Source organism: Carassius auratus, chromosome 36, assembly GCF_003368295.1.
Source record: "Carassius auratus strain Wakin chromosome 36, ASM336829v1, whole genome shotgun sequence".
NCBI lineage: Eukaryota > Metazoa > Chordata > Actinopteri > Cypriniformes > Cyprinidae > Carassius > Carassius auratus.
The window spans coordinates 16,733,825-16,745,871 of NC_039278.1; the positions used below are offsets into that span (position 1 = coordinate 16,733,825).

Sequence of the window (12,047 nt, forward strand, 5' to 3'; positions counted from 1 at the left end):
ATAGCCTACTCTTTGTTTCTCCCAGTTTCACCATTTGAATAAATGAGACGCCTATAAGATCACGTCTCTCGCTTATTTCAAAATAACGCACTCACCTTCCTTCCACAAAGGCAGACAGCTGCTCATAAGACGAGGATATCTGCAGGAAGACAAAATAAAATAATGCAAGAGACATTGGGCGCCACGTTGATGCCATGTATCCATCCAGATGAGTCTGTCAGAGATGATGCTGAACCCTGCTGCTTCATAATCTGCCTTGATAACGGGGCGCAACCTCAGTGATGATTGACAGGCGCGGACGCCAATCAGCGTCCAGCGGGCGGGTCAATCAAACGACGTGACCACGCCCCTTATCAGAGCGTCTGCTACTGACGTACACAAAACCAGCAGAGCCATGAACGCCTGCTTAATAAAACTAAACTTATTAGCTGCATGATTAACGAATATACGACAACGATATTGATTGAGAACTGTGTCAGAAGTTTTAAACGTTTCCTATATTATTTTACGTATTATGTGTGAAGTTCATTGCACTTCTTTCTGTAGTTCACATTAACCCTTTGGTGGCATTCGGTCCATTTTTTTCGAAATCGCTTTGTGACCACATAAATAAATAAATAAATAAATAAAGGACTTGATTCGAAAAAGCTAAATGTTCGTTACATTTTTTTTTATTGGAAATGAATAGACGTTGTCTCTATTTTAACATGAAATACTGACATAATTGAAAAGTACATTTGTATTATTTTCAGTGGGGAAAATATATCATAATTATTGTAAATCATTAGTACCATGAAATTATATTAAAATACAAAATAAAAAAATATATATTATTCAACTATTTTTTTACATTGATTTTACTGAAAACTACAAGAGTGACCCCCCAAATAAAACAACACCAAAGGGTTAATTTGCACAATGAAAAAATACATGATAAAATTGTCTACAGGCCTAGCTGAAGATAAACTATATTTCAGTATTTAACTTTTTTTATGTTTTCCCCATTCACAGATATGCAGGATAGTTGTTACAAATAACACATTTCAGTATAAAACCAAAACGGAAAATATATTTATTTATTTGTTCATTTTAAAGGCATGTATTTCTCATTTAAATTATACACAAAATCAATTTCCACTTATGAAGTGAACAGAAAAAAACTGAAGCACTAGACAAAGTATGAACAAAACAATGTGACACTTACATTTAAGGTTAAGGTTATTGCATTAATTCACAAAATATTATGGTGAGCATGAATTGCAGCATGAATATTGTAATCATAAATGAACATGCATTTTTTAATCACAATTAAGTAGAGATTTTTAATACAATATTTTGACTTGGATGATGGTAAATTAGATTAATTAAATCAAAGTGGTAGTTCTGTCATACAAATAAAGACATTAAAAAGCTGGATCCTCCAGGACCAGAGTTGAGAGCCTCTGCTGTAAAACGGCTGAAAAAATGGCAGAAATCAAATGAGGATTACTGATTTATGCACAGGCGCTCGCTTTGGCTATCCGCGGGGTCCTTCCAGCAGTCATTTGCACAAAGCGTCACGTGATCGCTCTTTCCCGTCCGGACTCGGAGCACGCGATCATGGGTACGTGTGAGGCGGCGATAAAACCCCTCAAAACACTCAAATAATTGGTGTTATCACACAAGTATCTTAGTTTACATGTTGTTTAAAGTTTAAAGCATACGGTTAGAGAAAGTGGAGCTTGCTGTGAAGCGGTTTTGTGGCTTTTTCATGTTCTGTAACGGGAGGCGTCGTGGAGCGGCCCTGAGCTGCTCGAACATTAAACACTGGCACAATCTTTATTTAGACTCCTACTCAAAATATTAAACTACTTTGCGTTTGTTATGCAGACTTTATATCGCTAATCATATGTGCATGTTGTATATTATAATTTTGCTGCTTTAAAAATAGTTGAAGCATGTTGGGCTAATGCTAGTTTGTATCTAGTCACACCTATAGAATAATTTTTATTATAGATTTTTTAAGATTTGAAACTGTTGATCAAAACCAGCGAGACTTGTGATTATGGTTTTTATTTTGATGTTGGCTGTCGGGAGATGCTCAAGTGATTAACAGCATCTTCTGTATCTTTAATATGAACTTTTTCGTTGTACAAAGTTTCAAATTCAAAGTAAATTCTATTCCATTTTAGAGTGTTCACTAAACTATCATATTTTTGTTGCGGTATAATCGCGATGTACGATATTATGTCGATAAAAACGTACTGGTTTGGTAACTTTATTATAAATAGAAATTGACATTTGTATACACTACAGGAATACACAAATGTATAAAGTAAGCAAATGTTTCTTGTTGAAGTGCAAAATAATTATAAATAACAATAGGTACGTTTACAGTAAGGTCTCATTAGTTAACCTTAGCTATAGCTGATTTTTTTTTTTACAAAAGTTATTATCCTTGCAGCTGTTAATTCATATTAGCTTGGGTCCGTTAAAATAGTTGTTTTTATTTTAAGTGTTATTAAATGTTAACTTAATGTTTTATTATTATTGGCAATTTGTTAACAAATAAACTAATATTAAATAATGGAGCCTTAATGTAAAGTGTGACTGAACATTGTGCATGTTGTAGTCCAGACGAGTCTGTCACTCATTCTATATACAGCGGTGTTGAACATTTTAAACAGTAGATGCAAAAAAATTCTTTAAATGCATTTAAAAAAAACCTGAATAATTTAATAAATTATTCAAGGCATTTTGAAGTCCCTGTGGTAACTATCGCAAATGTTCATTATGGTGATATATCGTCTAAACGAATACCAAGACGCATCTATTTTAGAGTGCATATAAATGTTTCTATTTATACTCTCAACTTTGACGTATTTTCTTTTAATTACAAACTATTTGATGTTTCAAAGGGTCCAAATGTGTAGGATGCTGGGTGTTTCTGATGCTGGGTATTTGCACATTTTCTGAAAGAAAAGGAAAAAGCTTTCTCTTTTTCATCCTTCAGGCAAGTGTCGTGGACTGCGTACTGCTAGAAAACTGCGGAACCACCGCCGCGAGCAGAAATGGCATGATAAACAGTACAAGAAGGCCCATTTGGGCACTGCTCTGAAGGCCAACCCCTTCGGTGGAGCTTCTCACGCCAAAGGCATCGTGCTTGAGAAAGTGTAAGAGGCTGTGTTTGATGAATATATGGAATAACTAAGGAATGCATGACTGACTTTGATTGTCATGTTGACAGTGGTGTTGAAGCCAAGCAGCCCAACTCTGCCATCAGGAAGTGCGTCAGGGTCCAACTGATCAAGAACGGCAAGAAGATCACCGCTTTCGTCCCCAACGACGGCTGCTTGAACTTCATTGAGGTGAATAGTGTGTGAGATTTTACACGTCTTTATGAGTTTAATAGGATCTCGATCTACAGAGCCGTTTCGCTCTCCGTTACAGGAAAACGATGAGGTTCTGGTGGCAGGATTCGGTCGTAAGGGACACGCCGTGGGTGATATTCCCGGTGTTCGTTTCAAGGTGGTGAAAGTGGCCAACGTTTCTCTTCTGGCTCTCTACAAAGGCAAAAAGGAGAGACCCAGATCATAAACTGTTCTTGTTGAAATCACAATAAAATGATTTTTTTTTCAGTTCCATAAACTGTCGGTCTGTGTTTCTTGAATGTTTTAAACTGTAGTTGTTATACTGTATGATGGAGCAGAAATGTGTTGTTGTCATGGCAGGTTCATGTCTTTAACAAACTGAGGGCTGGTAAAATACATGTAGATTTTGTACTAGATGAGGCTCAGATACAGTCTTGCTTTTGGGTTCACAACAGTAAATATCTGTGGTTTATTGACAAGGTATTATATTTGTTTTAAATATAGTTTTTAAATGTATAGTTGTGTGTGTGTGTTTACGTGTGGTCTTCATTTAGTTTACAGGTCTATTTGTACATGTATACTTTAGTTATAAGGTTTAATTATTGTTTATAACCATAAAACACTTTGCGCTTTTATTAATAACTTCATGAAACATTCATAGATCATGCAAAATCATACGTCATTTTTTTCCCCCAGAAAATTCTCCAGATTAAAAGGAGCTCGTATTCATCGTAATTTGTTCACTTGATCTAAATATATTAATTACGATATTATCACACAAATGAAACCATTCAACTGAGAAAAAAATATAGGTTACGTTTCCATTCATAACTTCATGAAACATGCATAGCTCATGGAAAATTGAAACTTCTCTCGATTAAAATGAGCCCAATTATACAATAATCTGTCATTTAGATTTGAAGATATTCTTCATCGAATTTTATATATATATATATATATATATATATATATATATATATATATATATATATATTTAACTCCAAATGCGAACATGCTGCAATATTCTCATGGTTTTACCTTTACAACTTAATGAAACATGCTCTGATTGTGAAAAGTGGCATATCGTTATTTACAGCAGATTCTCAAGATTGAAATGAGTCCAAAATCAAAACAATCCATTTCGATCTTTCATATGTAAATAATACCTAAACCCATGAATCAGTTGGAGAGCTCTATTAAACATTTGACAGAACGTAGTCTTACAAAAAGTGTTACTCCGAGACACCTGCTGGACAAAATAAAATACTACAGCCCCTTAAGATCGTCACAGTTGAATCAGATTATAACTTTTGACTCTCCTTGTCTTATATTCGTGGAGTTATGGGTTGGTATTTTTGTGTATGGCACTCATAAAGCAACAGTATTTAAATAGTATACTTAGGCGAGTCAAGAGCTAAACAAAAAGTCCTGTTTCATTACAAAATACTATAACTTTTAGAAACTTTATAATATCACCACAAAATTTTAAACATATACATCTTAACTTACCTTATTATGTCCTGAGATATTGAATGTCAAATAAGATGGATATGAAAAATGTCTCTTGAGCACTCAAAATTTTCTTACATTTTTATCAGTTATTTCTCAGTAGTCAGAGTTGAGAAGTACTAACTAATTAAGTTATTTTAATATTTATTTTGCAGTAACTAACTAATTACTAATAATATTTCAGTAATAATTTGACAGTTACCATCCATAAAAAAGATTTGTTGCTTAATTACTAGCCTTTATGTTCAACCATCGCGACTCGGTTGATTCAGATCGGGACTTCGGAGTCTGTTCGCGACTCGGTTGATTCAGATCGGCACTTCGGAGGCTGTTCGCGACTCGGTTGATTCAGATCGGGACTTCGGAGCATGTTCGCGACTCGGTTGATTCAGATCGGCACTTCGGAGCATGTTCGCGACTCGGTTGATTCAGATCGGCACTTCGGAGCATGTTCGCGACTCGGTTGATTCAGATCGGGACTTCGGAGCATGTTCGCGACTCGGTTGATTCAGATCGGCACTTCGGAGCATGTTCGCGACTCGGTTGATTCAGATCGGGACTTCGGAGGCTGTTTGCGACTCGGTTGATTCAGATCGGCACTTCGGAGCCTGTTCGCGACTCGGTTGATTCAGATCGGCACTTCGGAGCATGTTCGCGACTCGGTTGATTCAGATCGGCACTTCGGAGCCTGTTCGCGACTCGGTTGATTCAGATCGGCACTTCGGAACATGTTTGAGATTTTTTTAAATTCCGATCTGGACATCGAAGCAGGAAGTGTTTGTCAAACAGTTAATTGGTGATAAATGAATATTTGGACTTGAGGCTTTTTTTTTTACCTGTCGATTCAGCATGTACATGGACCCACACAAAGGTGGACACACTCTAGACTTAATCATCAGTAGGGCTCTAAACTTTTCATCCATTGTTATTAATAGTGTCACGGATCGCAAGAGGCGAAGGCTCAAGTGCAGGCAGATGTGAAGACTTTATTTATACTTCACCAAAATAAACAAAAACACAACTGAAACCAGAGGAGCGTTCAAAGTTACGAGACATAGACTGAAGTCAGATTCCCAGTGAAATGCTCTCAGACAGCAACTGCAATGAGTTTGCATCCTTCTTTTCTGAGAAGATCATCAATATCAGGAAGGCGATTAGCACATCCTCAAGTAATGCAGAGGTCAGACAGATTCAGCCACTATATGCAGATCTCTTAGAAGTTGTGAACACCTCACTTGAATTCTGGGACATTTCCAAACTCCTTAAAAACTGCAGTTGCAGATATGCTCACTGAATATAAACCTAACAGAGCACTCAGATCATTAGGATCGAGTCAGTTAGAAATACCAAGGGTTCACACAAAACAAGGGGAATCTGCTTTTAGTTTCTATGCCGCTCGCAGTTGGAATCAGCTTCCAGAAGAGATCAGATGTGCTAAAACACTAGTCACATTTAAATCAAGACTTAAAACTCATCTGTTTAACTGTGCATTTATTGAATGAGCACTGTGCAATGTCCGAACTGATTGCACTATATTTTCACTGTTTTTTTTATGTTAAATAATTTTGTAACTGTTTTTAAATTCATTTTAATTAAGTAAATTTTTTAATCATTTTAATTTTCTTTATGATTATTTTACTTTCTTTTATGTAAAGCACTTTGAATTACCATCGTGTATGAAATGTGCTATATAAATAAACCTCGCCTTGCCTAGTGTGTTAGTGGGCTTATATATATATATATATATATATATATATATATATATATATATATATATATATATATATATATATATATATATATATATATATATATACTGTATATGTAAACACACACACACACACACACACAAATACACACACTACCGGTCAGAGTTTGGGATCAGAATGATTTTTTATGTTTTTTAACAGGAATTTATTTTACTCATCAAGACAGCATTTATTTGATCAAAAATACTGGAAAACATGTAATATTGTGAAATTTTATTAACATTTTTCTATTTTAATATACATGAAAGTGTAATTTATTCATGTGATGTGCAACTGTATTTTCAGCATCATTCCTCCAATCTTCAGTGTCACATGATCTTCAGAAATCAGAATAATATGATGATTTATTATTAGAATTATCAACAGTTTTGCTGATAAATATTATTTTGGAATATGTGATACTTTTTTTCAGGATTCTTTGATTAATAAAAAGTTAAAAAGAAGAGCATTTATTTAAAATATAAATATTTTCTAACAATATTCACTACAGTTCAATAGTTTGGGGTCAGTAAATTTTTATCCTTTCTTTTTTTTATAAGAAATTGCATTCTTTATTAGATTTTAGAATCTTTTATTCAGGATGTGTTAAATAGATAAGAAGTGAAATCAAAGATTAATATTGTTAGAAGAGATCTACATTTTGAATAAACGCTGTTCTTTAAAAAAAATTATACATCGAAGAATCCTGAAAAAAGTATCGCAGATTCCAAAATAATGTTTGGTAGCACAACTAATAGTTCTAATAATAAATCATTATATTTTCATGATTTCTAAAGATCATGTGACACTGAAGACTGGAGGAATGATGCTGAAAATACAGCTGCACTTCACAGAAATAAATTATATTTTAAAGGATATTAAAATAGAAACCATTATTTTATATATTTTATTTTGATAATTTTGAATTATTACTGAAACTTTTTTTGTTTCGAACACTTCATTGAACAATAATACATGAAGTACCCGAAGCTGACAATGAAGTAAATGTATAATAATTAGCACAGATGATTGATTTAGCGCTGTAAACGCGCGTGTGAGGGGCTGAGACGAGCCGCATGGCGTCAGACGCACGTGAGGACCAAACACAGCAGAACGGTAGGAAGCTTAACGATTTATTTTTAGATATGTGATCTGAGTCTTTCATATAGTTGTAGAGTTATTAGAGTTTTTAGAGAAATAGAGTTATTTTTTACATTCTTTGGTCGAAGTTTTCAGATCGGCACTTCGGAGCCTGTTCGCGACTCGGTTGATTCAGATCGGTACTTCGGAGCATGTTCGCGACTCGGTTGATTCAGATCGGCACTTCGGAGCCTGTTCGCGACTCCGTTGATTCAGATCGCCACTTCGGAGCCTGTTCGCGACTCGGTTGATTCAGATCGGCACTTCGGAGCCTGTTCGCGACTCGGTTGATTCAGATCGGCACTTCGGAGCCTGTTCGGGACTCGGTTGATTCAGATCGGCACTTCGGAGCATGTTCGCGACTCGGTTGTTTCAGATCGGCACTTCGGAGCCTGTTCGCGACTCCGTTGATTCAGATCGCCACTTCGGAGCATGAAGTGTTTGTGAAACAGTTAATTTGTGATAAATGAATATTTGACCTGAGGCTTTTTTTTTAACCTGTCGATTTGATTTTTAAATGATTTCAATGACTTTTAGATGTCAATACTTCTTGTACCTCAGTTGCATGTGTTGTGTTTTATGAATTGTGGATGGATTCATCAAATGAGAAATAAAGTTGAACATAAATTATCATGAACTCTGATGATGATGAAAAGAAAAGGTAATATTGCATATAAAATTATATCTAAGTATGAACTAACTTGCGCAATAAATTAAATATTCTTACTCTACCCTAAATCAGTGAAAAAATGTTTGGCTCAGTTTACAGAAAAGTGTACGTCACACATCCTTTCATTATGATGCAACATTGTTTCCTCCTCAGATGAGTATTTAACATCTTTATTATTGTGGGGATTAGAGTGTAAGTGCTTCAAACACACACAAACACACACACACCGTCAGAGTTTGGGATCAGAATGTTTTTTTTTTTTCTTCTTACAGGAGTTTACTCATCAAAACTGCATTTATTTGATCAAAAATACAGAAAAAATGTGAAATATTATTATGACGTAAAACAACATTATTTTTATTTTAATATACATTAAAATCTATTTTATTTCTGTGATTTTCAGCAGCATTACTTCAGTCTTCAGTGTCACATGTTCTTTAGAAATCAGAATAATATGATGATTTATTATCAGAGATGTGCTGCTGAAACTGTAATACTTCTTTCAGGATTCTTTGATGAATGAAAAGTTAAAAAGAAGATCATTTATTTAAAATAGAAGACTTTTCTAACAATAAACACTAGAGTTCAAAAGTTTGTGGTCAGTAAAATGTATTATTTTTTTCTAAAAAAATAGAACTCTTTTAGGATGTATTGTTGATTGTTTTGATTCAGATCGGGAATTCGGAGCATGTTCGCGACTCTGTTGATTCAGATTTATCAACTGAGAAATAAAGTTGAACAGAAATGATCATGAACTCTTAAAGATGATGATGAAAAGAAAAGGTAATATTGCATATAAAATTACATCCTCCTATATAAATTATATTCTTCCTCAGATGAGTATTTAACATGTTTATTATTGTGGGGCATTAGTGTGTAAGTGCTACACACACACACACACAGAGTTTGTGATCAGAATGATTTATTTATTCACAGAATTAAATGATATTTTAAAGAATATAAAAATAGAAACCATTATTTTATATATTTTATTTTAAAAGGTTTGAATTATTACTGATTTTTGACTGTAGCATCACTACCAATAGCCGCGGGTCGACAGCAGGTGGCGCTGTTGATCTATAATCCCCTGCAGAGACACTGAAATACAACCTTTTCTGTTTCAAGCCGTTAATTGAACAATAATAAATGAAGTACCCGAAGCTGACAATGAAGTAAATGTATAATAATTAGCACAGATGATTGATTTAGCGCTGTAAACGCGCGTGTGATGGGGCGGAGACGCGCCGCGGAGCGTCAGACGCACGTGAGGACCAAACACAGCAGAACGGTAGGAAACTTCACTCCTCTTATTATTTCTCTTTTACTATAGCGATTTATTTTTAGATACGTGATCTGACTCTTTCATAGAGTTGTTTTATAAACGCAGTAACTTTGAAAGCTCTGAAAGTTCCTGTCAGTGTTTGAAAACTAATTATGATTTAATAACGAGTTGAATGAATTTGGTAAGAATGGTATTCTGTTTTTTTACATAGAGGTTATTAATATAGGCTGAAATATATTATTTTTTATAGTGTAAAGGTAATCTTATGGTGCATTGCTCGTTAAAAGTTAGGCTGTTAATATAATATAGAGGAAGATAATTCTAAATTATTTTTACTATGTTAAAATGCATTTATTTTTTACATTCGTTGGTCAAAGTTTTCAGATCGGCACTTCGGAGCCTGTTCGCGACTCGGTTGATTCAGATTGGCACTTCGGAGCCTGTTCGCAACTCTGTTGATTCAGATCGGCACTTCGGAGCCTGTTCGCGACTCGGTTGATTCAGATCGGCACTTCGGAGCATGTTCGCGACTCGGTTGATTCAGATCGGCACTTAGGAGCCTGTTCGCGACTCGGTTGATTCAGATCGGCACTTCGGAGCCTGTTCGCGACTCGGTTGATTCAGATCGGCACTTAGGAGCCTGTTCGCGACTCGGTTGATTCAGATCGGCACTTCGGAGCCTGTTCGGGACTCGGTTGATTCAGATTGGCACTTCGGAGCATGAAGTGTTTGTGAAACAGTTAATTTGTGATAAATGAATATTTGACCTGAGGCTTTTTTTTTTACCTGTCGATGTGATTTTTAAATGATTTCAATGACTTTTAGATGTCAATACTTCTTGTACCTCAGTTGCATGTGTTGTGTTTTATGAATTGTGGATGGATTAATCAAATGAGAAATAAAATTGAACATAAATTATCATGAACTCTGATGATGATGAAAAGAAAAGGTAATATTGCATATAAAATTATATCTGAACTAACTTGCGCAATAAATTAAATATTCTTACTCTACCCTAAATCAGTTAAAAAATGTTTGGCTCAGTTTACAGAAAAGTGTACGTCACACATCCTTTCATTATGATGCAACATTGTTTCCTCCTCAGATGAGTATTTAACATCTTTATTATTGTGGGGATTAGAGTGTAAGTGCTACACACACACAAACACACACACACCGGTCAGAGTTTGGGATCAGAATGGTTTTTTTTTTTCTTCTTACAGGAGTTTACTCATCAAAACTGCATTTATTTGATCAAAAATACAGAAAAAATTTGAAATATTATTATGAAGTAAAACAACATTATTTTTATTTTAATATACATTAAAATCTTTTATTTCTGTGATTTTCAGCAGCATTACTTCAGTCTTCAGTGTCACATGTTCTTTAGAAATCAGAATAATATGATGATTTATTATCAGAGATGTGCTGCTGAAACTAATACTTCTTTCAGGATTCTTTGATGAATGAAAAGTTAAAAAGAAGATCATTTATTTAAAATAGAAGACTTTTCTAACAATAAACACTAGAGTTCAAAAGTTTGTGGTCAGTAAAATGTATTATTTTTTTCTAAAAAAATAGAACTCTTTTAGGATGTATTGTTGATTGTTTTGATTCAGATCGGGAATTCGGAGCATGTTCGCGACTCTGTTGATTCAGATTTATCAACTGAGAAATAAAGTTGAACAGAAATGATCATGAACTCTTAAAGATGATGATGACAAGAAAAGGTAATATTGCATATAAAATTACATCCTCCTATATAAATTATATTCTTCCTCAGATGAGTATTTAACATGTTTATTATTGTGGGGCGTTAGTGTGTAAGTGTTACACACACACAAACACACACACACACACACACACACACACACACACACACACACACACACACACACACACACACACACACAGAGTTTGTGATCAGAATGATTTATTTATTCACAGAATTAAATGATATTTTAAAGAATATAAAAATAGAAACCATTATTTTATATATTTTATTTTAAAAGGTTTGTATTATTACTGATTTTTGACTGTAGCATCACTACCAATAGCCGCGGGTCGACAGCAGGTGGCGCTGTTGATCTATAATCCCCTGCAGAGACACTGAAATACAACCTTTTCTGTTTCAAACAGTTCATTGAACAATAATAAATGAAGTACCCGAAGCTGACAATGAAGTAAATGTATAATAATTAGCACAGATGATTGATTTAGCGCTGTAAACGCGCGTGTGATGGGGCGGAGACGCGCCGCGGAGCGTCAGACGCACGTGAGGACCAAACACAGCAGAACGGTAGGAAGCTTCAATCCTCTTATTATTTCTCTTTTAGTATAGCGATTTA

General features: G+C 34.7%; 2 protein-coding genes across 2 annotated transcripts in view; one reads left to right on the plus strand and one right to left on the minus strand.

The window, feature by feature from the left end:
- LOC113055446 (V-type proton ATPase subunit S1-like protein) overlaps positions 1–468 on the minus strand; it is a 14,377-nt gene extending 13,909 nt beyond the window's left edge. The window contains exon 1 of the mRNA XM_026221762.1: positions 96–468. Coding sequence (XP_026077547.1) covers positions 96–196 — 101 coding nt within the window. The 5' untranslated portion in view covers positions 197–468. The remainder of the gene's footprint in view (positions 1–95) is intronic.
- Positions 469–1,464: 996 nt separating this feature from the next.
- LOC113055447 (40S ribosomal protein S23) lies at positions 1,465–3,627 on the plus strand. Its single transcript, XM_026221763.1, has 4 exons — positions 1,465–1,603; positions 2,993–3,152; positions 3,227–3,347; positions 3,430–3,627. Exons 1-4 carry the CDS (start codon positions 1,600–1,602, stop codon positions 3,574–3,576), a joined length of 432 nt encoding a protein of 143 aa, XP_026077548.1. The 5' UTR covers positions 1,465–1,599; the 3' UTR covers positions 3,577–3,627.
- Positions 3,628–12,047: the final 8,420 nt, after the last annotated feature.